The sequence below is a fragment of the Zonotrichia albicollis genome, chromosome 13 (assembly GCF_047830755.1).
Source record: "Zonotrichia albicollis isolate bZonAlb1 chromosome 13, bZonAlb1.hap1, whole genome shotgun sequence".
Taxonomy (NCBI): domain Eukaryota; kingdom Metazoa; phylum Chordata; class Aves; order Passeriformes; family Passerellidae; genus Zonotrichia; species Zonotrichia albicollis.
The window spans coordinates 7,942,372-7,968,331 of NC_133831.1; the positions used below are offsets into that span (position 1 = coordinate 7,942,372).

Below are 25,960 nucleotides of genomic sequence, written 5' to 3' on the forward strand. Positions count from 1 at the left end.
TGAGATGCTGGCTGCAATCCCAGATCTCCAAAACATCCATAGATCTGCAGAGGGATCCCTGTGCCAGGCTGCCCACATTGGCTATGAACTGTTATGTTGCTCTGAGTGCCTGGCAAAACCTCAGGAGAGAGATGAAGAGGGACGATCCTATTTTCTGGGGACTTGAGAGATTAAAAAAAAATAACCTTTCATTAATTATCCTGCACACAGGGAAATTTTTTTCACCTTCCCTTGTCTGTGGTTCATGCTTTACAGTTGCTTGGCTTCTCCTTCTCCTCCTCTGCTGCTATTTAAGGGCCTCCCTGTTGTACTCCCCAGGCCAGGTCGTCCCAGCCAAAAGCACGTTTCATGTGAGCTTTGGATTGCAACCCGAGCTCTGAGCTAAGGCTGCCTCTCCCTGCAGAGGATGCAGCCACAGGGCCTTGCAAAATCACCACCAGAGTGAGAGGCTTTGCTTTCTCATCCCCAGGCTTTTTTTTCTCTGAACATCCTGGATCACTCACCCCTCCTTGGTCTTATAAATCACTGCACCAGCAACCAGCTCGGGTCTTTGGCTGTTCAGGGTGGGATTTTTTTTTTGTGGATCTACCTGTTTCCTGCTGGCAGCTTTATCTCTGCAATGGAGAGGTGAGGGCTGCAGAGCTGGTGACCTCCCTGAGCTTTCTGCAAGTCCCATCCATCCTCCCTCTGTCAGAAGTGAGCCTGCCTGGGTGGAGCAGCTCCTGCAGCGCTGGCCAAGCAGCTGAGGAGCTGCAGTTCAGCTCGCACTGATGGTTGTCTGAGGTTTCCTTCCTTCTGGAGGATCTAAAAATAGCAGGCTGGATGGCGTGGATCCTAACGGCTGCCGTGGCCCCTGTTAGCTATCTGGAAGAGCAGCTTGGCTTCACTTACTCAAGTGTAACCTTTACAAAGAGTCTGGCTCTCCCCTCCTGGAGTAGATCTGCTGCAGCCAGAGCTCCCGTTGCCCCAGGGTGGGACACCTTGCCCCCACACAGGTCCTGCTGGGCTCTGGCTTCCTCACCTATTTTCCTGTTCCCTATAATGCACCAGAAAATTGTTCCTTAAGAATTTATTTGGAGCTGAGCTTTGCAGGGTCATTGGCTTTTAACCAAAGGCAGATGTTTTTGGGAAGGGGGAAAAGGAGCTGGTTCATTGGCCTTGGGCATTTATCATGGCCCCAGTCCTGTCTGGCTTTGACCACCCAAGGATGAGACCGGATAGGCTGCTGGGGAGTTCCCCCAGGGAAATTGAGGGTCAGAGCTGGGCCAGGATCTTCCTGGATTATGCCTGGAAAACCAGAGGCTCCTGAAAAATACTCCTTTTGCCAGAGGATTGCTTGAAGGGAGAACTTTTTGGAGCAGGACAGTGGCCAGTGGAAATCCCCATGTCTGAGCATGGTCCTGGAGGGTGAGAGCAAGTGAGCCAAAACTCTGCCATTCCCAGGCAAAAATCATGAAGTGCTGGCAACAGAGAGAGGGTGTACCCCTTTCTGGAGTCACTGGTTTTGTACTGGGATATATGGGATTGTTCCCTGCTGTGGTTCAGACAGTGCTGTATTGGCAGTAGGATGGATGCTGTTTCCTCATTAGAGTGGGTGCTGCAGGGTCCTACCACTTCTCCCCAGGGTTAAATCTCTCCATTCCCTTCATCCACTTCAGACTGAATTCTCATTGAAGCCAGCAGTGGGAGGAGAGCTGCTGAGCTATCCCAGCCCAAATCCTCTGCTATCCCAGAGGCCCTTCCAAATGTGAAGTTGGTGGCTTTGCAGGTAAACAAGCAGGGTCACCCTTTGAAATCCTTGAGCTCGTGGCAGATTTCCTGCTGTGCTCTCTGTCCTGGTGCTCCAGGATTTGCTAGCCAAGCAGTAAGGGCAGGAGTGGAGGTGGAAGGGGCCAGTGCCCCCACGGTCTTCCCCGCATTTCCTCTCTCTCCCTTTCTTCCCTCGGGATGTGTTTATGCAGTTGTTTCCCTGCCATTGAGTTTGGTTTCCTTCAGATGCTGGTTGATTAGTCAGGAAAGCCGTGTCCCACTTCCGCAGCCCGTTCCCAGCTCCAGTTTTTATTTAGCCGCTTTGTTCTCCGGTTACGTAAGGTCAGCTGCCCTCGACGCCTTCTCCAAGCACAATGAACTGGGGCCAGCTCAGCTCAGCACTGCTGGGGAGACCCAGCACTCCTCCTGACCTGCTCCAGCTGCCCTGGGAGAGGGTGGCTGGTTTGGCCTCCAGGAGTGTCACCCTGGTACCTTCTGCCCACTTTTCCAGGGACAAGGGCTGCAGGGCTGTGCCCAAGAGCTTCCCAGTTTTTGGAGTGATTGTGCAAATGCCAGTCTGGTCAGTACAATGGGAATCCAGTGCCTGCTTTGCTTTGGGAGTGTCTTTTCCAACCATGGAAAGTTGAGACAAGTAGCAGATGACCTGAGACTGATTGTCACCGAAGTGAGCAGGTCAAGGAAGGTGATTCTGTGCCTTTACTCCACTCTGGTGAGACCCCATCTGGAAGACTGCAACCACATTGGGGGCCCTCAGCACAGGAAGGACAAGGAGCTGTCATAGCAAGCCCAGAGGAGATCACAGAGATAATCAGAGGCTGGAGCACCTCTGCTGAGGAGACAGACTGGGAGTTGAGGTTGTTCAGCCTGGAGAAAGTTCCAGGGAGACCTTAGAGCCTCTTCCAATGCCTGAAAGGGCTCCAGAAAAACTGGACAGGGACTTTGGACAAGGCATGGAGTGACAAGACATGGGGGAATGGCTTCAAGCTGAGAGAGAGTAATTTTAGATTAAGTATTAGGAGGAAAATCTTCACTGTGAGGATGGTAAAGCACTGGAAGAGATTGCCCAGAGATGTGAAGTGCCATCCCTGGAAGTGTTCAAGGCCAGGTTGGATGGGGCTCTGAGCAGCCTGGTCTAGTGGGAGGGGTCCCTGCCCATGGCAAGGGGGTTGGACTAAATGGCCTTTAAATGTCCCTTCCAACCCAAACCATTCCATGATACCGTAGGTGGAAGCCCTCCAGCCTCATCTACAGTTCTGCTCTGCACAAGAGACAAAAGCTCATTCCAAAAGGATGCCAGACCAGCTGCTGCCTTGCACAGGGTAACTCTTGCACACATCTCTTCCTTCCTTTCTGCACAGCTTTGTAAGGTGAAACAGTTACAGCCCTTTGTTTCCTCTCCAGCTTGGTCCGGTCTCTCCTGCCTGGCTTCCTGCCGGAGGTGGTGGGGACAGTGCTGCACCCTCTGAGCACCTCACACTATAGGATGTTTGCTGGGAGTCTGATTCCATATGTGGAGTCACTAATGTGCCTGAGGTCACTGGTTTCCCCTGGCAGACCATGGATATCCCACACAGTCAGTGGGTTACTCTGGAGGAGACTGTTAGAAGTCCCTCAGAAATGTAGTCTCTTGAGTTTAGTCCTGCTGTATCCCCCCTGGAGAACATGCAGCATTCCGGAGTGGAGATATTCTCTGTTAGGAGTTTGCTTTTGACACATCTTTGGGACACATCTTTATTCTCAGTGAGCTAAACCACTCCCTTTTTGTTGTCTATTGCTTCAATGGTGTCGTTGTAGGTCTGCAGAGGTGGCAGCGTATGACAAGGTCCCACCTCCAGACAGTCTGTAAAATGTTAGGGCAGCCTCTGCAAGAATCAGGTGAGAGTCTGCAGTGTGCAGGAGGTCCATGAAACGTAGAAAAGAGAAGGTGACTTCTTGTCAGATGGCTCAGATCTGCTAAACTGCTATTTCCAGTGTCAGAGAAGGAAAAAAGTGAAACCCTTCCTTACTCATCCTCCCCACAAAAGGCAGTGAGGCAGATGACATCACACCATTAACCACTTGCTCTTGAAGGAGCCAGTTTCCAACAGTTTTTGTAGAATCAGGAGTGTGACAGCAGGGAGCAGAGGAGCCAAGCAGGCAGGAGAAAAGAAGGCTGTCCTGAGTGCTCCAAATTCAGCAGTCTGGCTTCTGATGTTTGGTGTCTGTGGCATCTCTTTTCCTACTGGCATGAAGCTGTTCAGGAGTGTTGATTGTCAGAAACACTCTTGTGCTTCTTGAGGAGGAGAGGAATTTGAAAGAAGGGCTGATCTGTTTGTTTTCTTGGATGCAGTGTAATAGAGGAGCTGGGATGCCTTGGAAAGCCCCAGGAGAGACCATCCAGATGTAGTGTTAACTCGCCTGGCGTGCCTCCAGGTATCCATCCCTCCTGAGATGGTCACAGCATACAGTCAGCCAGAAAGCCTGGGGATTCCCAAATAACAGCTGGGATTACTGATTTGTAGTGGTGGACAAAGGAGAAGTTGATGGTGTAGATAAATCAGTCATAGCCAAGCCTTCTTTGGAGTTACTTTGCTGGGCTGCCTCAGTTTCCCAATGATGTTATGAGGAATTTGTAGGGTGAGGTGAGGAATGAGGTGAAAAACAAACTAGCAAAATGAGTATTGGTAGGAAAAGGGCCTGGCAAACCCGATTGCTGCTCATGTCTTCAGGTTGCGTTCTGTATACTTTACCTTTCCATGCAGGAGCTTCAGCCCACTATTAAGCTCACCTTGAAACTTATCCATTCCTGGTTTGGATCTCTGCTGGGTGCTTTGTGCTCCTGAGCAATGGCTGAGCTATACCCTTGCTGCGTTTTTGCTTATTGATTTACCTTAGCAAAGAAAAATGGGGCCGTAGTGAACTGCTAACCTTACTGGGAAAACCATCAGGATTATCATTGCCTGCTGCCTTCCTCCAAGGCAGCCATGAACACAGACCCTGCATAAGGTGGGGGAGAGCACGGAGCAGCAAAAGCCTCATTTGGCATCAATATATGTACCCCAACCATTTTGGGACCCCTTTTTGTTGAGATGTTGAAGTCAGGAATTACAAACCCATGGCTCTTTAGCCAGGTAGGTAGGGGAGAAATATCATGTGTGTCCAAGCAAAACCAGGCTGAGCACAGCCCCTGGCTGTACAATCCAGATTTTTGGTGGGTTTGTTTCGTCAGCAGCATCCTGTGCTCTGGAAAGGGGAGAGTGGAGGTTTTCCAGAGCCCAGCTGAGCTGCCGACATGTTCACATCTGTTTCCAGCTACGCCCTGCGCCGGCTTTCTGGGAGGAGGAGGGGAGGATTTGCCTTTTTTACGGCTCTATTTTTATCTTGCTCCGCGAGGCTTCGCCACTCCGTGTTTGCAAAAGCTAAAATTCAAAACATCCTGGGGAAGGCTGCCGGGGGAGACACTGCACAGATTCCCACGTTGCTGCCCGGGGTTTCGCCCAGCACCATCTGGCAGTGCCGACTCCCACGCCGCTGGCGCTCGGGCCGGCTCAGGGCTCGCGGACCAGCTCCGGCTGCCGCCGCGTTTATCCCTGGTGCTCCCAGAAGAGCTGGAGGAGATCATTCTCTGGGCTGAGCTGGAAACATGATGCCTTGGGGAAAGCGCTCGGGTGGGAAGGATGCTTGGCCTCGCCAACTCTTAGCTTCCCCTGCCTATATCCGAGCTGAAATTGCTTCAATTAGAGATTGCGGTAAATCATTTTAGCTAAACCACCGCAAATACCCTTGTGGATACTCTTTAACCAGCTTACCCAGCTTTAGCTCACTTCGGAAAGGAATCAATTCTGCTCCAATCTTATTTCAATTTGGTTTCAATGGAGTTAAGCAAGTCCACACTGGTTTTAATTAAGACTAGTTTGAAACCAATTATAGTAAATTAATAGAAGTTATGTTTTATGCCAGGGTGAAGTTCAGAACTTTGTGGCTGAGATAGGAAAATCCGAGTTAGTTTCAGAGTCTGCCAGGCTCACCCGGAGCAATGTGGGGACACTTTGGATACTGTAGGTCTCGACACAGCTCAGCCCATCAAGCAGCCAGACAGCCTGAATGTTCCAGGGTGATGTACAATATATATTTATAAGGGCCTTAATATAGATCCCTAATTGCCTGTCTCGGTTGATTTATAGTGTGGCCACGCAGGCGATGGGAACAGCGTGAGCTGCTGGTGAGCGCTCAGGGATGCACTGGGGGTTTGCAGACATTCGCTGTGCTCCGCTCAAGCTGGCACTCATGGCTGGGGGAACAGATGTTGGTATTGACTTAGATGATCCAAGAAGCCTGCTTGTGTCCCTGGCTCTACCCCAGTCTGTGAAGGGAATCTGGGGAAAGGATTTGTTAGCCTGGCATGCTGGGATGCAGAAGGTTGCTGTAGCCGTTGATAGGACAAGGGATAATGGTGTGAATCTGACAGAATATGTTTAGTTTAGCTATTAGAAAGAAGTTCTTCATTGTGAGGGTGATGAGTTACTGGCACAGGTTGTCAAGAGAACATGTGGCTGCCCCATCCCTGTGAGTGTTCAAGGCCAGATTGGATGGAGCTCTGAGCAACCTGGTCTAGTGGAAGGTGTCCCTGCCCATTGCAGAGGGATTTGAACTAGATGAGTTTTAAGATCCCTTCTGTGATTCAATTATAAGGACCCAGGCTCATGTGGACTCACTGTGGCCATATAGCTGCAATTCCCACATGCCTTTTGTCATGTTTCACTGCTCTGATGTTCCTCTGAGCCCAAAATTCCCATTTGTTCCTATTCTTGTGGATGTCTGGACTGAGTTTCATCATTGCTCTAAGCATGGATCTTTCTTCTTCCAGCTCCCTCCTCCACGCCAGATTAAAAAAAAAAAGCAGAGCTGTGACGTGCCACCAGCCCCAGCTACGTTAACAGCAGATCTGGCAGGTTACGGATCTGCAAAGTCTTTTGCTTCAGGGAAAGGGGGAGAGGTGCAAGCTTCAATTAATTATGCCACAGTTTTCTTAACACTTCTTCCTGCTTGTCTCTCGTGCTTCAGAGAAAACACTTGACAAGCTGCTCCTACAGTTCTGTCGGGCTGGGAATGCCACTGTGCTGAGCTGTAACCCTCAGGGCAGCGAGCTGAGCTCTGGGCTACGCCAGGAAGGGTTACACCATGGCACACAAGGTGCCAGCCACTTCCTAGACATCCTGTAAACAGAGCAAACGGGAAGTTTGGAGGATTGGGAGGCTTTGGAAAAGAACTGCTTTGCCTGCTTGGAAGAAGTATTGCCTGTTTAAGCTCCATCTGAGGTTTGGTTGAGCCTTTTACAGCCTGGCAGACTCTGACACCCTGGTTTCTCACTCCCAGCATTAGCCCTAAGAGAGCACTGGCAAGGCTGCTCTGGCATGGTGTGTCACAGTGGAAACTTTCTTTAGGAACATGCAGGCATAGCTCCTGTGCATGGGCAAAGGATGGAGAAATGATCCCTCTGGAGTTCAGTCTCAGTGCTCCCAGAGGCAAAGGATGGTGAAAAGGCTCCCTGGAATAGGCATTCTCACATGCTTTCTTTTAGGAAAAACAGGGCACAGACTTGTTTTCACAATCTTTGTATCCCAGTCCTTCCTTGCATGCAGGCTGGGCAGAAGGGTCCAAGGTTCAGGAACCAGTTGATGGAAGACAACAGCAGTACTGAAGGTCCTGCAGACTAGCTGGGATCTCATCCCCAAGGCAGTTCTGACTTTTGGATACTCAGCTGAGCAGTTCTGACTTTGGGATACTCAGACTCCAGCGGGTCATTCCCAGTCTCCAGCTGGAGATGCAGGAGATGCTGCACCACTTCAGAGCACATATCTGAAGGTGCTTGTGGCTGGTCTGTCTTACAGCCACACAGCTCCATACAGCTTTGTCCTGTGCACAGCAGAAGTGCTGGTCCTGTCAGGGAGGAGAAAAATTGCTGCCTCCTCCTGTTTTTCCTTTGGGATGTGTTTTAGGATATGTAATGTTTGGCTGGAAGACGTGCAAAATGACAATGAGCTGAAAGTTGGCTTTGCTTTGTGGAGGGAACACTGTGCCATTGATGCTGCTGTGGGGCTCAGAGAGACTATTTTTGGGGTCTTGAGAAAAGAGAAACTCCAAGATGAGACCTTCCCCCAGACAAGCTACAGCACTGGAGCATTGTTAGCTGGTGGCAGTGAAGGTGGGATGTCCTTGCTGCTAGCTCGTGTTGCAGCACAACCAGGTTTGGATGTCTCAGAGTTGCTGAGAAAATGGACAAAAATGCCACTTTGCAGCTTTGAAAGACAGTTTCTGCCTGGTGTTCACCTGCCTTCCCAGGCTGTGCTGGGATGTTTCAGGCTGAGCTGCAGCAGGCACAGTGGGAAGGCAGATCTGCCCCATGTCACCTCCAGACCGTGTCTCTGCTCCCTTTAGAGCAGTGCTGAGCAGCTGTAGTGACGACACGTGGGGCATGGCTGCATTTTCACACCGGGTGCTCCCTGCCTTGGAACAAACACACCTTTGTTTTGGAGCACATAGGCTCGGCTGGATCCCTTTTTTTTTTTTCTTTTGCCCAGATCATCTTCCCTGCAGCTGAGGGGAAACATGATGCGATGGTGAACACTTGTGCTCAGGGAGCTGCCTGCTTCAAAGCCTGGTTTGGGGTTACAGATATACCAAGGGGTGGGTGAACACACAGCTCCAGTGGGAAGGGGACACCGGGTTCTGGTCAGGATGACCTTGTATTTAATTTTCCTTTTTTTTGGCTCTGTATGTTCTCTTAGATGTTAAATCCAAACCTGGGGAAGCTGCCCTGCGTGTATCTCCTGTGTATCATTGGGAGAGGCAGGATAGAAAACAGACCAGCAGCTTTTCCATCAGCTTTCCTGGGCTTTGGCAGCTTAATTACATCTTTAATTGGCTGCTCCGTGCTCCGCTGAGTGTCCATGGAAGCAGACAACATCCATAAATCAAACTGCTCAGGTTTCCTTTGGTTTTCTGATGGAAATAGTGTGTGGAGAGCAGCCTTGGGGTGCTCGTGTGTGCTGGCTTCCCTCCTTACCACAGTTAGATGTGGCCTTTCTGAAGGAGAAATTAAGGAAGAGAGCTCCCCTTTTTGCAGAGTCGCCTTTGAAACGCTCTCTCCAAACATTTGCTTTGAGCGCTGTCCTGCTAAATAAACCATCTCCCCTGGGGTTTCACTGTGGGAAAAGCAATCTTTACCTGCCAGCTCCCTGCTCTTTTGTTTGGAGGGGATATTTCCCTGAGCTGGCAGCTGCCCCTTTCCCTGCCAAGAGTCTCAGGCCAGGAGAATCCCTAAGCCTGGAGCTCTGCTGTGGTTTGACCAGTACTTTATGGTAGCCCTGGGGCACATTGTATATGACACTTGTACCAAGTGGCTCCTACTCAGGGAAAATGACATCACCGAGTGTAAACCAGTGTGTGTGCCATGGCTCAGGGCTGAATGTGTGTGTCTGCCACTGCATGCACACTGGGCTCGGGGCATCTGTGCCTTATGGGGTTGGATTGCAGGCTCTTCAACTCACCAGCAATCTGGTGGTTTTGGGATGAGTGTACATGCCATATCTGAGGAGATGAGATTGGCTCAATTTAGAGCCTCAGGCACTCCTTCTAGCAGCTACTGAAGCTGAAGAGCTCTGAGATGAACTCCCAAAATTCCCATTTTAACCCCAGGTGCTGCTTCCAGTGTTGTGACCACCATAGGATGCTTTCCCTTGGGCTGGAGAGAGCTAGGAAAGGGCTGGCTCTGCTTGAACCAACCAGATGTGGTTATCTGAGGCTTGAAAATCTTTGCATGCCCCTGCCCTTGTCATCTCAGTGCTGTGACCATGTGACCAAGGGTGTCTGCTCTCTCATAAGGCTTTGGCAGCAAGGCCCTGGCAGCTCTAATTTGCTCTCCCCTTGCCTCCCCAGGTACAAAAGGCCTGGAGTGCTCACCCTCCACCCCTACCATGAACTCCTACTTCTACAAGTTCATGATCAACCTGCTCAAGCGCTTCAGCAGCGAGCGGAAACTCCTGGAAGCCAGAGGAGCCTTCATCATCAGGTCAGAGCACACCACCAGCCTCACTGAAGCCCCTGAGCACTCCTGGGACGGGTGGGACGGGGATGGCAGAGTCAGGCAGCCCAAGTACTACATCCATTCAGAGTCAAAACCATTTCCTCAAGCTTCCCTCTTACTCCAACAAACGGTTTTGGAGCAAACGGGATTTGCCTTTCACATGTCAAGGCACCATATTTCTCTCTCCCATCCCCGGAGGCAAAGTGGCTCCTTATTAAACAATGTTGTCAGAGCCTGTTTCGTTAAGAAGCAACTAGACCAGCCAGAGCAGGAGACAGGCTGCACTCAGAGTGCCAAGCTGAGTGAATCCCTCCAGCCAGCTTGGCAAGATGCTCACCCATCCAAAGCCATGTGTTTCAATGCACAGAGTTGGGAGATTTTGCTTCAGCTTTTTAAGGAGAGGCAGAGGCTGGAGAGCCAAATGTTGTGAAGGCTGGAATGCCAAGTGTCGTGGCAGCTGGCAGGCAGTCATCTTTATTGCAATAAAATCTGGGGCAAGGGATAGCCATTCCTCAGCTCACTGGGAAATAACAGGGTTAATGGTCGAGGCGAGGTGGAGAAATCAGTGAGGAGGTTGGTGGAATCAGCTGGCAGGACCCTGGGTTTTCCTCCCTTGCTTTCAGGGATGTGGCATCAAAATGAACAGGGGGAGAGCATGAGATAAAAGGCATGCTTCTGTGAGAGAAGAAAATCACCTCTCCAAAGGCACAGAGGTGTGCCAGGTACTGATGAAGAGGTCCCCTCACTGCAGTGGGAAAATACAGCATGCAGGGTTCCCAAAATTTGCTAAGCTGAGCTGGGTGTGGAGTTGTATCTGCTTGGGCAGCAATTTTTGGCCTAAGTCCAGATTCATCCCAGAGAAAATATCCCACTCAGAGTGTCCACTCTCCTCTCACCAGTCAGCACAGCCCCTAGGATAAGCCACCTTGGCAAGGAAGTGACCTCGTGCTGTGTTAGGGAAGCAGGCTGACCAGAGTGACAGTGAGCCTGGGCAGGGTCCCATTTAAAAGCTCTCCTGTACCCTGGCCACCTCCAGCTTTTTCCCTCCAGCTCTGGCAGGAGGAGCCTTGGCTGGCAGGCCCAGCTTTCCCAGCAGCCAGCCAGAGGTGTGGTGGGACTGGCTCACAGCAGCTCAGCAAGCTGAGGCTTTTTGCAGTGACTCATGCCCCAAAAAATCTGGTAAAGCAAAAAAAAAAATTTAAAAAATAGATGACTATGTCCTTTGTCAAGTCACGTTGTTGCTCATATGGGGTAGATGCAGGACTGGAGCCAAAGTGGTGGTTCTGGGAGGGTGAGCCATGCCCTCAGGTAACAGTGATTAACGCTGAAACCTACCGATGGCAGGTAAAAGACTGGTGTAAACTAACATCTCTGCTGCTTCCAGAAAGAGCAAGATGAAAATAGAGGAGAAAAACTTTTACAGGACTCTCTGGCAAAGATTGATCTCTTGCTGGAGAGGCTCAGTGGATGTGGGAGCCTCATGGAGCTATTTTTAGCCACTTTTCAAATTGAAGCCGTATGCGCGTTCCCACGTTACATCCCTCCCCTGTCCACAAGCCAGCTCAGCTGTTTTGCACAGCAGGGTGAGCAGCCAGCCTCATGTTTGACTTAAGAGATGCTGGTGATGTTTCATCCTGAGCTGGAGAGTGCAGGGGGGATATTTGAGAGACTGGGACAGCATCTGCTGAAGTGTGGTCCGGGACCACTGCTGCCTCTTTCCCAGGCTGGCCTGGGAACACTGGAACAGGGAAGGAAAATAGACCTGTTACGTTTAGGCAATGATTTCCAGCTGAAGGATTAGTGTTCACAGGAAAGGGAAATGGAGGACAGGGGTTTTATTCAAGCACAGCACAGCAGTTTTCCCTGTCACGTTGCTGGTGGGCAAATTCAAAGGTCCATGAGGTCACATAGGGGATCTGCGATTAAAGGCAGTTTATTTCTAATCCAACTCAAGTTTGTTCATGCTTGGTTTCTAACTCTGAAAGGACTTTAGACACTCTCCTGATATGTCCTCAGAGTCCTAGAGACAGAGGTTATAGTACATTGCATGCTTGAGGATAGGAGTGGGGTTTGACCACTGATCTCTGCAGGAGGTGGGGACGTCTCTTGCTCTGTACGGACCTGTGGTCTCCAAGACGGGTAGAGCTGCTCCAGAGCCTGCCTGATGCTGGGAGATGGGTGAAAGAAGTACCTGCAGCCCTCACTGGCACCCTGGCTCAGGCAGAGGTAGGGGCTGTGATGGGTGGTCTTACCATCAGTAACCCCAGTCCCAAGGTAGGTATCTCGAGATGCTTTGCCAGAGAAGACAGAGTGGAGCTAAATGGAAACACAAACTTCCTTCAAAATAACAGGGAAACAGCTCCAAAAACTTCTATCATTCATAAAGAAGTATCCAGGGAATTTTTTCTCTTTTGCCTGTGACTCCCAAGCTGGGGATAACCCAACACTGGCATGTGGTCCCTCTGCCAGCGCTGTTTGTGCATCAAAGAGATGGATCAGTCTGCTGCCTTCCCAAGTGGGGTCCAATGCCCATCAAACAATGGTGTGATGCCTCATCTGTGCCAAGGGCTTTAGGATTAGGATCCCCTCAACCCAAGCAGACCTCACAGAGAGAAAGCTCCTGTGGCTGTGGTGGAGCTCACATGCCCAACTGAGCCCCAGCAGGAGAAGTTGGACTTGATGGTCCTTATGGGTCCCATTCAACTCCCTGTCATCTATGATCTGTGAGAAAGGAAGAGCAGCATCCAGGAGAAGGCTCTTCAAAGCTGCTTGGATGCCTCATGAATGTCTGGGCAAAGGATTTGCTGAGGGGATTGCACTGGTACAAGTCCCATAGAATCTCATGCTGTCCCACCCCTCTCCCCTGGAGAAAGGAGGGAAACCTGCTCCCGTGATCTCTTCCAAATATTTTTTTTTTTATTTGGCATCAGTTTTGTGCATTGCACCTGACAGGGTTCCTTTGCAGGTCCCTTATCTCTTACTGTCACTTGTGGCCTTTTTTAGGCTGGAAACCAGTAAAATTAATCTGCCTTCAAAATTAAGAATACCAAGTGCTGCCTTCTCCTCTCAATCCAGGCATGTTTGCACTCAAACATTGCTCCTGAAGTGTTGTCAGAGGCAGGAGCATCAGTTACCTCCCACCTTGATAAGCACATCTGAGGCCTTCCACCCTTCTCACTAATTGCCCTGGCTGGCACGTGGCCGTCCTGGATTCACCAGAGCCCTTAAGCAAGAAGCAAATATTCCCATTCAGCTACTGACCTCTTGGAGCAGCAGAAAAATGCAGAGGAGCTTCCAAAGCATCACATGGCTCCCTGGAGCAGCAGGCTGTCCTCCAGGCAGGAGCCCTGGGCAGGGAAAGCTGCTTGGCCAGTCAGGAGGCAGGCAGCAGAGCGGCACCAAGCTTTTCAGCTCACACTGAGATTTGCAGGCTGGATTGAATTCCTGTTGGTCGGTACCAGTGCAGTGGGATGGGGGGATTAAGGGAGAGGTTAAGCCCCTACTGCATGGACATCAGTGTGGCTGCTCGGAGCACAGTGTGAGGAGAGGGCTGGCTGTCCTTGCAAGGAGCTGTCTTCTCCCCTCAAGCAGCCCCCAGGGCTGGCTGTGCAGTTCCTGTGCTGTCCCCAGGGTCAGGCTGAGCTCCAGGAGCTGGTTCAACTGGCTAAGTCAAGCCTAGCACCAAAGCAGCCAGGTTTTTGCTGCTCTCTGAGATGGAACAGCTCAGGCATTCAAGGCTGATGTACCTTGCCACAGCAAATGAACCCTCTAGGGTGTGGGATGTGCTTGAGGGGCCCGGAGACATCCCTATGCATGTCGTGTGGGGATGCTTTGAAGCACAAGGCTTAATTTTGAAGCCCAGCAAGGCCATTTTCTTGCAGAGCAGTGGCATCCTGGGGCAGAGAGGATGCCTGAGTCAGCACTTTGCTCCCCAGGCACAGCCTGCACGCAGGGGTTGTCTCAGCTTGTTTTATAGAGCTGTTAAATGAACCTCCCCACTGCCTGGCACTTTCTCACAGGGTGTTTTCTGAGGTTAAGCTGCTTGGAAGAGGCCCTGGCGTGACTTTTCAACCACCTGACATGTGATGCACCTGGTGAGACTTGTCCATTTGATTAGGGATGGCCTTTGGGGGTATGCTTGAACCCTGTGGGGACTGGCCAGGAGGGCTGGCTGGCTCTGCACCCACTCTGGAAGACATAGAGTGGAGCATATAAGGTTGTTCAGCCAATTTATGGCATTAGCTGCAGAGCTGGAAAATCCCAAGTCTCGTGATGGGGCCACAGATTTATACTTCCAGCAGACGGGAAAAGTTCACCTGGCTGGAAATTCTGACTGTTCTTGAGATCTCAAAGCCCTGCTGGGATGAGGCCAGTGGAGAGCTGGATATGAGGACAGAGCTGAGGACAAAGACTGGCAGGTCACACTGGGTGCATGAAGGTCTGGGGTGGCCAGTGCATGAAGGTCTGGGGTGGCCAGTCCCTCTTTTAGGGCATGACAGGGCTCTTCTGCCTCTGAGGGCCTGACTGTACAACACCAGTTTCTCCACAAAAAGTATTGAAAAAGACTCAAAGTGAGTTTGAACCTGCTAAGCAGGATGAGGAGTCAGAGAGGAGGGGAGCAGAGGGCTGGAGGAGCGTGAAGCACAGATCTGATGCTCTTGGCAGGCCCGCAGTGAGGTGCGTGTTAAATCACTTCTGACTGGCCTGCCTGGCATTCCCAGGGCCCTGCTCTGTCTGGGAGAGTGGGAAGGGAAGGGCTGCCTGCCAGCATCCCAGTGAGCAGGGCTGTCAGCAGGGAGTGGGATGGGGGTTTAGCTGCAGGTTTGGGTAGCAAGGGATGCACTGGGGATCCTGTACAGAGCCAGTGGGTGTTTGTTTTGGTAATAAGGGAGTGCCACAACCACAGGATGCCTCTATACTGCAGTGAGCCAGTTTCCCTCCAGCCCCATCCTGCCTCCCACCTCATCCCTAACCTTGTCCTTTCCTTCTGCTGTGCTGTCCTCACTTCCCAGCCCCTCACTGGGAGATCTCAGGAGCTGGGGCTAACCAAAACCCTCCTCTTCTCCCAGGCCTGGATGCTCTTGAGCTCCTCTGGACACACATTTTCCTTGAGCAAACACCCCAGTACCCCCTGATGATCTGGAGGCACCCAGTGCTGGGATGCAGGACCCACTCCTGCTCCTTCCTTTGGATGTGCTGATGCCACTGTGCCCTCTCCAGCTCCCATTGCCAAACCCATGCCCTGAAAATCCCTCTACAAGTGAATCAGGGCTGGAGGGGGGACACGTGTCACCTCTTCCTCTCTCCCACCCTCGGTGCCACTGCAATGCAGAACAAAACCTGCGTTTGTTTTTGCGGGAACCATTTGGCTTGTGCTCAGCAAAGTGCAAAAAAAAAAAAGAAGGGGAAAAAAAATGGAGGCTCTTTGATAAACTGTGATATGAACTCGGGTAAAATCCAAACAGCTGTGAGTGCTACAAGGGAAGCTTCTGTGTCGGGAGGCAGCGAGCCTGCGAAAATCCACTGCTCTGCCTGCCAGGATGCTCGCTGGCCGCCTGCCCTCCGGCGTTAATGAACTCTGCACTCGCCATCCCCCTCCTCATGCCTCACCGAGAGCAGGAACAGGAGAAAGCTTTTTAGTTTGTGTTTTTTTGTCCATTTGCAAAGCAGAAAGAGGGACTCCCTGTCACCCAAGGCCCTGGCCAGGCACAGGGTGATGGAGCAGGGTGGTGAATATGCTCAGTTCTGCAGAGCTCAGTGGGCTTCTCCTCACTCATCTCCAGCCTGTTCCTCTGTGCCTCCTTTTAATGCTCCCTGCTCCCCAAAACCTTCTCTCCCCCTGCCTGGAGATCCAGAAGAGTGATACAGCAATGTGGTGGCAAACAGGCTCTGCTTTCCTGCATTCTCCCTGTGCTCTAGCCTTGCACTGTGAATGCCCTCTGCGGTCTCTTCAGGCTCCTATGGGATTTGGAAGGAAGCCAGCAACCCCACTGTACCTCCAAAAGCCCCTAGCTCTCAAATTGCCTCTTTTACATTGCACAGTGAGCTCCACAAGCCCACAGGAGCATGTGTGTATTGAGGTTTTAATTCACTGAGGCTCTGGGACATCATTCTGGACTCTGATACCCTCCCAGCCCCGTGAAGCAGGAGCCAGAGGGGGGAAAACCCAGTTTCCACCAGAGCAGAGGTTGGCTCTGGAATCACAATGCCCCAGCAGTCAGTGACAGCATGACCTTCACAAGGGAGGAGGCTGGTTGCCCTGTCAAAGGATTATCCCTGCTGGGAGAGCAGGAGCTGGGTCAGCCCTGGCCAGCTCCCTGCTGGGGCTGTACCCCCAGGGAAGGACAGGAGATGCCTCCACGGAGCTGCAGGGGCTGGATGAGCTGGGGTGCACCTGGAAATGAGTTTGCTGTGCTAACCCAGCAAAGCTGCTCCAGGAGCAGCCGTACTTGGAGGTGCTTGGAAGGGTTTGATGGGTTTTCCTGGAGAAAAATGGGAACCACATGTGAGCAGCAGTGGGCTGGGACTAATTTGGGTCAGTGAGAGGGTGGAGGGGAGGAAGAGGAAATGTGTGTAGGGGAGGAAAACCCTCACAAAACAGCCAAGTTCCTTCAAAGGGCAGGTCCCCAGGTAGGGATATCTGCTTCCTCCCAGCACTTTCCCTAGGATCACAGCAGGAATGCTGTGAAAAAGCTGGCTGTGGAAGGAGGGAGCTGGGATAAGGCAAACTGGACAGTGGGGAGAGGAGCCCACAGCTTCTCTCCTTGCTGACTGTCATGTTCTGCAGAGCAGGGATTCAGCACAAGCAGCTTCCAAAGTGTTTCCCAAATTTTCTTTGCCTGGCTGATGGGGTGATGACCCTCATCATGAGGAAGCAGCTTAACCTGTCTGATCCTGCTGGTTGGGCTCGGGTCTTCTGATGGTGCTTCCTTTTCTGGCTCTGCAGCTGTGACAACTCAGTTTATTCATCTTTGTGGAGGGAAGAGCCAGGATGGGAAATCAGGATGAGTAACAGTGGTTTTCCCCCACCTGTCTTCCAGGGGATAACTTACTCAGTTATCCCCAGGCACAGGGATAAATCTGAGAAGAGCTCTCCTCAGCCAGTGGGTCCAGCTGGGCACTCTGCTCCCAGGATGGGATGTCCTCAGATAAGATTTCTCTGTATGGGACATCTTTAACTCCCCACTGAAAGCATAGAGCTGTGCAAAAGCCACCTTGGTTGAAGTTCCTGCCATTCAGTGCTCCTTCCCTTCATGCATGAGCTGCTCCTGGTTTTCAGCTGCACCTGGAGCTGGTCCCCTCAAAGCACTAGGTGCTCTCTTAGGGTCCTGGCAGGGCAGGGAGCATCCATCTGCTCTCCTCTCGTGCATCTGTGGGCCTTGGAGGGTTTGAGGAAGAAGGCTCCTTGGGTTGTATCCCTTTCTGGGATCCTTCCAGGGATCCTGGCTCAGAAGGCTGGGCAGGCTTTGTGATCCAGTGCAATGCTGAGAGGCAGCGGGCACGGAGGCAAGCCTGGCACCAAGGCTGAAATAGCATCTGGGGTGTCTAAACCATGGCATAAATGGGGTGGTTTTTCAGCTGACACTTGAGTAGGAAGTGCAGCAGGGCTCATTGAGTTATGGGCACCTCCTTCCCTGACCTCCAGGATGTGCTTGAGTTGTTGGCAGAAGAGACAAGGCAGCTTCACCTCCCCAGGGTACTCTTATCCCTGAGCCATGGGACACTGCCACCTCTTCCAGCCCCTCTTTTCCTTCCTTCTGGAAAGCTTCACCCTCTGACACAGAGTGTATTCCTGCCACAGTCTATCCCTCTGCTTTCTGAGATCTAGAGATAGCCAGCAGGACCATTTTCCCTCAAATTTGTTTTCCCTACATGGCCATACAAAGGCTCATCCATCTCTAGGACAGCAACCTGCTCCTTGGCCACGCTTTTAGGAGCAAAAGCACTTTTATTTCTTCACCTTAAAGCAGAGTGATGGGGAAGGGTGAGCACAGCTCCCATCTGTGTACAAACTGTGCATGCCCTGAACAGGATCAGTCTCTCCCAGCTCCTGTTGCCGCCGCTTTGCACCCGCTCCTTTAACCTATTTTATTTGCAGTGATGAGAAATTATAGGGGGAGAAATAAGGCGCTTGTCAGTTTTCTTGAAAATTAGGCCACAGCTGTCAGCCTGAAAGGGAAGCGGACGTCTCGAAGGAAGGATCTGCTGCTGCTGCTGCTGCTGCTGCTCTGCTGTTCTCCCCCTCTCCCAAGCCAGGCCCTACCCTTCCTCCCCTTCCCAACAGAGTTTTCCTGACAACATCGGTGCCCAGTGTCAGTGCCCCTCTGGGAACAGGTTCTGGAGGGCTCACTTGAACGTGAGTTGTTCCTCTCAGCTGTGGTGGTGGCTGGAGCCAGGCACGTGCTCTGGTGCTGCTGCTGGTGCCTCCTGCCTGGGGCTTGAAGCCCCAAGAGCCCAGGGCAAGACTTGCATTTGCCATCCGTTTTACCGTCGAGTCACTGGCAAGTTTAAAAGTTGGAAAATAAGTGCTTTGGGCAGGTAATTTTTTGCTTTCCTGGAGGGTTTGGAGGGAGAGGTCTGCCTGTTTTTCAAGTGAGACTTTTGTAGGTGCTCAGATGTTCCTACAGGATTTCGTAAGCTTTGCAGGTCATCAGTGCAGGTGCTCAGGACCAGGTTGGATGGGGCTTGGAGCAGTCTGGTCTAGTGAAAGGCATCCCTGCCCATGGCAGTGGGGTTGAAATGAGATTGTTTTTAAGGTCCATTCCAAGCCAAACCATTCCAGAATTCTAAGGGCAGGATAGTTTTATCCATAATTCACTATAAAGTTTCCTCAAGGAAAGTCCTGGCACACACCAGCTTGAGCAGCTGGAGACTGGTTCTGTTTGTCTGTCTAGTGGGCTTCCCCTTGGAGGAGCTGGCGCATTTATTTGTGTTATGCTAAAAGCTGGGCCATACCTTGGGCTGAGTGGACTATCAGGTTTCCAGATTTAGTTGTCTTTTAGCTTCTTGCCCATTCCAAAGGACATTACTCTTCCTTCTCCTTGCTACAGCCCTGTTTTCCTCTCCTGTTTGGTACAGAGCTGCAGGTATCTCACTGGTGATAAAAATATCCAGAGGTGTTGGATATCTGCCTGGAGAACTCAAGGTGATCTCGTGAAAGGGCGCTGTTCTCCAGTCATGTCCAAGGTGGGAACAAGGCTGGGTTCATCACAAGAGGGCACATCAAGGTGGATGTGCCCAGCTTCAGGCTGGGCTATCAGCTGTAGTGTGCAGCAGAGCAGCCATCCTGCCAGGCAGGACAGGGACCTCCCATGGCCTCATGTCCAGGGGGAGCACCAGGAGGAGCAGAAGCCACGGGCTGAGGCTCTGCAGGATCAAAACGCTGTTTCACCAGCTGAAGCTGGCCTCAAACACTGAGGTACATTTGTGCTGTGTCCTCTCAGGCATCGTCCTGGCTGCTGTGGGGATCCCCAGGGATGCCTGGGGAGCTCCTTTGGCTGAGGCAGCCCGGGCAGCGCTGAGCTGGCACCGCAGTTGTCACTGACGGCTGCTGCCAGGCAGACGCTCCGTGGGAGGCTCCTCTTGTTTGCACTGAAACACTCTGCACCTTTCCCTTTTCTAGAGAAGGCATCACAGGGCTTGTCTCCTCCGGCTTTCCCACATCCACACATCCCCTCCCAGAATCCACACATCTCCTTCCCAGATCCACACATCTCCTCCCAGGATGGGCACATCCCTGGTCTGCAGCTTTCACTAGTTTCCCTGGGGAGCTTGATAACCATTCCAGGAAACCAAAGCTGGTGAGGGTCCTTCTCCTTCCCAAACCTGCCTCCTGGACAGAGGGAGCTCCCCTGCTCCTAAACCTCACAAACGCTTCAAAATCCCTTACATAAAATGCTATGAATTTTGTAAAGCAGGAGCTGCTGGGGTTGCTATGGTTTCCCTTGCCCAGAGGAGCAGCTCTGGAGCCTGGATTCAGGAAAGGGGGGGATTAAAATGGAGGACTGGGATTTTCTTTGCTGATATGGAGGGAAAGGATGGGACAATGACATCCTCCTGCCTTCCCCTCTTGCTCTCTTCTCCTTTTCCCCTTCACATCCTAATTTTATCTATGCTTTCTCTGCAAATTCCTAAAGGATCCCAGCTGCTGGGCCAGGCTGGGGATGTTGCTTTTGCTGGCAGGAGTATTCCAGGGGGTTGGGGAGGGGCATGGGTATCACAGAGGCTGTGGATTTCCTGGTTAGGTGGGTTAAGCCAGGGCATCTGTTGGGGAGCCTGGGGTGTGGAGGAAGGGTGGGGGATAGCCTTTGGGAGGAGAGAGGAAGGGAGCAGAGGAAGAGGAGGGTTGGGAGGAAGTACGGAGGGGCTCTGCCCTCCTCACAGCTATGGGAGTTTTTTTGAGACCCATGAGCAGAAAAGTGGAGCAGAACCCCTCAGAGCATCACTCCCAGGCCTCAGCCAGCTCCTTCCACAGCTCAGGCTCTGTCCCAGTTGCTGGAAGTGGGACGAGACATGATCCTCTCCCTGCTGGGGCCCCGTGTCTATTAGCCCAGAGCTAATAAAGCAAATCACTGGTGCTTAATGAAGAAGCACCTGCTTAATTGAACACAGCAGGATGGTGCTCAGCATGGCCAGGCAATGGGATGGGACCAGTGCTTCCCTCCAGGCACCCCACAGATCCCAGAGGAGGAGACAGTTCTGCAGTGAGACTGGATCTCATTTTACTTTTTTAGATTTTAGGGAAAAACAAACGTTCACCCTCTTCAAGCAGGCATTGGTCTGGTCTGAACCTCTGCCACCCTGTTCCTGCGTGGTGGCTGGGGCAGGGGACGGGGCTGAAGTGGTTAAAGGGACGAGCGGGCAGGATGGGAACTCTGACAGCTCCCTGAAATGATGATGTTTAGATTAGCCGGTTTCCAGGCATCGAGTTGTCAAAGCAAGAGGGCTGGGAGGGACGCCGGGGCTTGTCCTTAATTGGAGATGTGGCTCTAAAGCCACCCCATCTTGCCAACATCCTCTGGGCTCCAGCACACACTGCCCTGCAGCAGCTCCCTGCCCCTGCACGATCCCTGTTCTGCTTGCTCCCATTTCTCATCCCACCCCACTGACCATTTGTGTGATGAGAATTCATTGTGATTGACATTGCTGTGCTGGCAGTTTGGTGGCTGCTACATCAGAGACACAGGGGGACCCTAGGGTGGCATGGGCACGCAAAGCTTGTGGTGACCTCTGTGGCTCTTCCCTTGGCCAGCCTCGTGTTGTCGAGGAGTCCCTTAGGCAAGGGGACAGGCAGGGTGCTGTGACTGCAGCAGGGGCTGGAGGTAACCTGCTGGGTCCCCTGGGAGCTCCCGGGGTGGCTCGAGGTGTCCCCAAGGCATCGTCACGCTGCAGGTGGATGCTGCCTCCCATTTGCCTGCAGCCACATTCCTTGCCTGCATAGGAAAGGCTTGAATAACCCTTTTAATTTGAGGAGTTAAATTTTAATGGCCTGGATAGCACATTTCATTATCGCCATGTGCCTGCACTGCCGGCTGCGTAACATAACCAGGGTGTGCCATGATGCTCTGTGGCTCCTGCCTCCCTGGGGGCACTTCCTACCCTCTTCTTCCATGCCAGGACATCCCTGAGGACTCTCTGCATCCCCATGAGCAAGGGGATGCACATCACCCATAGGGATGCAGGGAAAGCTCCAGGGAGAGACATCTTGCTGGAATGATGCTTCAGGGGGATTAGCCAGTTCCTTTCCTCATCACATCATGTATGTATGGGGAGATATATATATATTTAAGGGTTGTGTGTGTATATATATATATACACATATTTATGGGATGTATATATCCAGGATATATTCATGGTGTGCACATATAAGGGGTATGGCTCCCACTTTCCCTCCCCTCTGCCCTGTTCCCTTCCACAGCCTCTCCACTGACATCTCAATTGAAGCCACCTGTCCTCTGTTCAGCCCCTTTCCCTGCCTCCTCCCAGCCAGCCTGGCGTTCCTCTCATGCCATCAAAGCCTCCCAGGGAATGGGCTCCTGGGGACCCTCCCGCCCCACCAACAGCCGCCTGCTGCTGGCAGTTGGGCTCAGCTGTCACAGAGACCAGCAGCTGCAGGACCGGCCAGTTGTCCCCTCCTTTGGGGATTGCTTTTGGGATATTCCAACCAAGGGGCTTCATGGAGGGGTGTGAGGTCTCTGCCACTGCCATAGGAGGATGCTGTGCACTGGCAAACTCATTCTGCTGGTGGATCCCAGAGAACCTGGGGGCAGCTGGAGGGGCTGGTGCCCATGCAGGACAGCATCCCCCTGAGGTGACATGGCTCTGAAGAAGAGGGACAGTGTCCACACAGCTCCTTCTCTAACACCCTGACAGTTTCCAGTTCCCCAGTGCCACTGAAAGGACGGGGGAGAATCCCAATCCTGCCCCACTAATCAAAACCAGGCCTGAAATTAGAAAGCAGCTCACATTCAGCCCTCTGCTCACTGTGAGCACAGTGCTCACCAGCCAAATGGCAGAGCTCCTGTTTATGGAAAGCAAGAGCCTTCCTTTCCATGGAGGACTGGTGGAAGGGGAACCTGAAAGGCACCCTTTTTGTCATGGGGGAGCTTTGGAGGTTACTGAATTACCCTCCCTAGCACTGGTTTTTTTTTTTTTGTTAAAGCTCTTGCTATAGTCTTCTTGCCTGGAAGGTGTAAAACACCAGCTCCCCACTAGGCATAATCATTGCAGCCAGTCCCAGCTGTGCTGGTGCACCAACCACTTCACTGTTGAGACTAAAACTATATCCCAGTGTTTTTTCCTGGAGAACCCATCCCTTCTTTGGGCGCATTAAACTATCCCACTTCATGGTTCAAGTGCGCAGCACAGCTTCTGGAGAAAGCTTGGCAAGGCTGGGGCATCAGTTATCCCCCCTTGCTGGAGAAGGGTAACAGGAGCCACCTTACTCCTGGGCTGGGCTTGGTCCTGCTTTGCTGCAGCTGGCAGTGACTGCATCCTGCCCGCAACGCTGAGCTATTGATTTGCTTTTGGCTCCATCAGCCTGGGCTAAAAACCTCTGCCTTCCCCTTTCCTCCCTCCATGCCTCACTTTCCCACCGCTCTCCCTCCTCCAGCCAGCCTGTGTCCAAGCGGCGAGAAATCAGGGAAGCGTTTTCATCGCCATGAATGCAGCCGGTTACGTAAGAATAATTGGGATAAATGAGCTTATTTATCACAGCCCGTTCCATTTTAGCGGGGTCCAGGCGATCGCCGGGCTGGGTTACATAAAATCCCGCACAGAGCATCTCATTGTCCAACAGCAGCCACGCGGGGTGCGGGAGCTGCCCGTGGAGAGCAGCCAGCCTGGGTGAGGAGGGAAGGGATTATTTGGCAGGGCAGAGAGGTGGGAGGAAGATGGGGGATTTCTTCCTCATTTTGTTGAGGAGGGAAGATGTTTCTTCATTCTCCTCCTGTGTACCTAAACCAGCAGGATTTAGGGTGTGGTGTTTGGAGTCTAACTGTAGCCAAATAGTCTTCCTCTGGTCTGTCCTCACAGGAGCAGGGGCTGGAAACTCACATCCTTCCTCCTCCTCATCCCAGGAGGGGAAAACATGACTTCCAGGCAGGGGATGTTCAGGTGTACCTCCTACCTCCCAGCCAAACCAGGTAGTTAGTGACACCTCCCACCCAGCAGCCCAAGCAGTTGATCCTTGTTTTGCCTCTTAATCCTCTCAGAGATGCCTTCAGGGGGAAATCTGAATCCAGCTAAAATTATCTGGTGGGGAACTGTGTTTGGTAGGAGCTGGGGGAAAGCAGAGTTGCTCTGGGGATGCCTTGCTATCCCTGTCAGTCCATGGGGAAATGTGGTGAGCTAGGGAGCATCCCAGTTTCAGGAGAAGCTGAGGAGCTAGGTGGGCTTCCCTGTATCCCTCCAATCCCCACACTGGGGATCTGAGCTGGCACTGGGCAGCATTTCAGGTGTCCTCAGACAAACTGCCCAGGAAGGCAAGAGCCTGGAGAAAAACAGGAAATCCCCAAATCCAAACAAATGTGGTAGAAAAAAAAATCAGATGGTTTTATTTTTTTGTTTCTGGACTTTAAAAATGTTGAAAATCTTGGGAATGCCTCAAGGTTTGTTAAGCAGGACATTCCTGCTGTGACCCAGCCAGGCAGATCAGCGTGGGCCACAGTGGTGGTTACACTGTTTTGGGGAAAACACTGCTGGCAGGATATCCAGTGGAACAGAGACATCTTCCAGCTTCACCAGCTCCATCTCCGGAGCCACGCAGCACTGGATCTCGTGGCAGCTGGAGCATGGAGGAGTTCAAAGAGCAGCCTCTGGCTCCAGGACTGCCTGGTTGCGCAATACCAGGAGGAATTGCTTCGCCCCAGTGGCTGCACTCCCTGGGATGTTCCCCAGTGTCAGTGGGATACTGGTCGGACTAGACCATCACATGCCATCTGCAGTGGTGCTGCTGCACACTCACTACACTGGTCAGGCTGGAAAGTGACACTGAAACCTCCTGAGGGGGTCATGGGAAGGCTTGAGGTGGCACGAGCCATAGCAGTGGGTGTCAGCAAGGTCCCAAAGCAATATGACCAGGGGCATGTCTTAGCCCACCTATGGTTTTTTGTTCTTGTCCTGGTGTGAATAACTGCATCCTCCAAGTGCAGAGCCTGGTATTGCCCCTTCTGGTGCCACCACACTCACCCAACCTCTGGTGCACCCAAATCTCCTCCCTGGTCCTCTCTGGAGAAGTGGGCTCACATCAGAGTCTTGATTGTGCTCATTAACCATCCTTTCCCCCTGGTTTCTCTCCTCTGTTATACACAGGCAGCTTTGTGTACTTCTGAATGCAGAGAACATCTTCCACTCCATGGCAGACATTCTGCTTAGGGAGGAGGATCTCAAATTCGCCTCTACCATGGTCCACACCCTCAATACCATCCTGCTGACGTCCTCTGAGCTCTTCCAGCTGAGAAACCAACTGAAGGACCTAAAGACCCCGGTATGAGCAGCAGGAGCAGGCTTAGCAGCTGGAGGGACATAATGGGGATGGTGGGGACCTGGCAGCCACCTGGGAGTGTGTCTTGCTGCTCAGTCCCTGCCTGGTGGGTCCCAAAGTTGGAGCTTGGGCAGCCTATTTATTTATCCACCCTTCAGGAGCTGAAGATGGGCTTGGAGGATCTGCCCAATTCTTGCTTTTCTCCCTGAAATGAGAATGGGCTTACTGAGCCCTCAAGCAGCTGCTGCCTCCCTCTATCTGCCCCACCATGGGCTGTGGGACAGGTGACAGCAGGAGGAGAGTCCTGCAGTTCCTCAACTCTCCCTCCCAGGAGCATGCCCACAGGATTTGCTGAGCAGTTGCCACCAGCACCAGTGACATCCAAGGAAGGAGAGAAGGAAGATTTATACTCCTCCTTCTCCTGCTGAAAACCAGTGATGCAGGGGTGTCCCCTTGGGTGGGACAGTATTGTGCCCCAGCCCCTTATCCTGTGGTGGACTCAGCAGCCCTGAGTGCCCCCTCATCATGCTGTCACTGCAAAGCCCAACTGGTCTCCATCTCTTGATGCTGAGGCTGATGCCAGTGCCAGGTGGACATGGTGGATCCAGAAATATCCCTTTGTGTTTTGGTGGCACTTGCCAGCCTGGCAGGTTGGTGTTGAGTTCCTGGGGCCATGCCACGTCAGTGCTGCCAGTGTGACCAAACCGCAATGGTTCTCTCTTTCCCCAGGAAAGCCGTAACCTCTTCTGCTGCCTGTACCGCTCCTGGTGTCACAACCCTGTGACCACCGTGTCCCTCTGCTTCCTTACCCAGAACTATAAGCATGCCTACGACCTCATCCAGAAATTGTATCCTTTGGGGATTTTCTGCCAGGGTGGGGCCTGAGCTGGCCCTTAGTCCCTCTGTGGTAACCAAGGTCACCCTGCAGGCCAGCCCAGCCTCCTGCCTGCAGCCCATCATTACCGGGGCAGGGCAGCCTGTGCTGGGTGTGTGCCAGCTCCCTTCCCCTGGTGTCATCCCTTTTTTTGTGGTAAAAAGGGAGGAAGGCGTGCACTGACTGAGCCTTGACCTTCCCCTGCCCAGGAGGGGAGGTTCCTCAACATCCTCTTCCTCCCAGGAAGATGAAGACTTTGGCCTCCTGG

General features: G+C 52.3%; 1 protein-coding gene across 1 annotated transcript in view; it reads left to right on the plus strand.

The window, feature by feature from the left end:
- Window positions 1-25,960, plus strand: part of VAC14 (VAC14 component of PIKFYVE complex) — a 58,972-nt gene that overhangs the window by 28,348 nt on the left and 4,664 nt on the right. Inside the window, exons 14-16 of the mRNA XM_005490753.4 lie at window positions 9,688-9,820; window positions 24,647-24,821; window positions 25,548-25,666. Coding sequence (XP_005490810.2) covers window positions 9,688-9,820; window positions 24,647-24,821; window positions 25,548-25,666 — 427 coding nt within the window. The remainder of the gene's footprint in view (window positions 1-9,687; window positions 9,821-24,646; window positions 24,822-25,547; window positions 25,667-25,960) is intronic.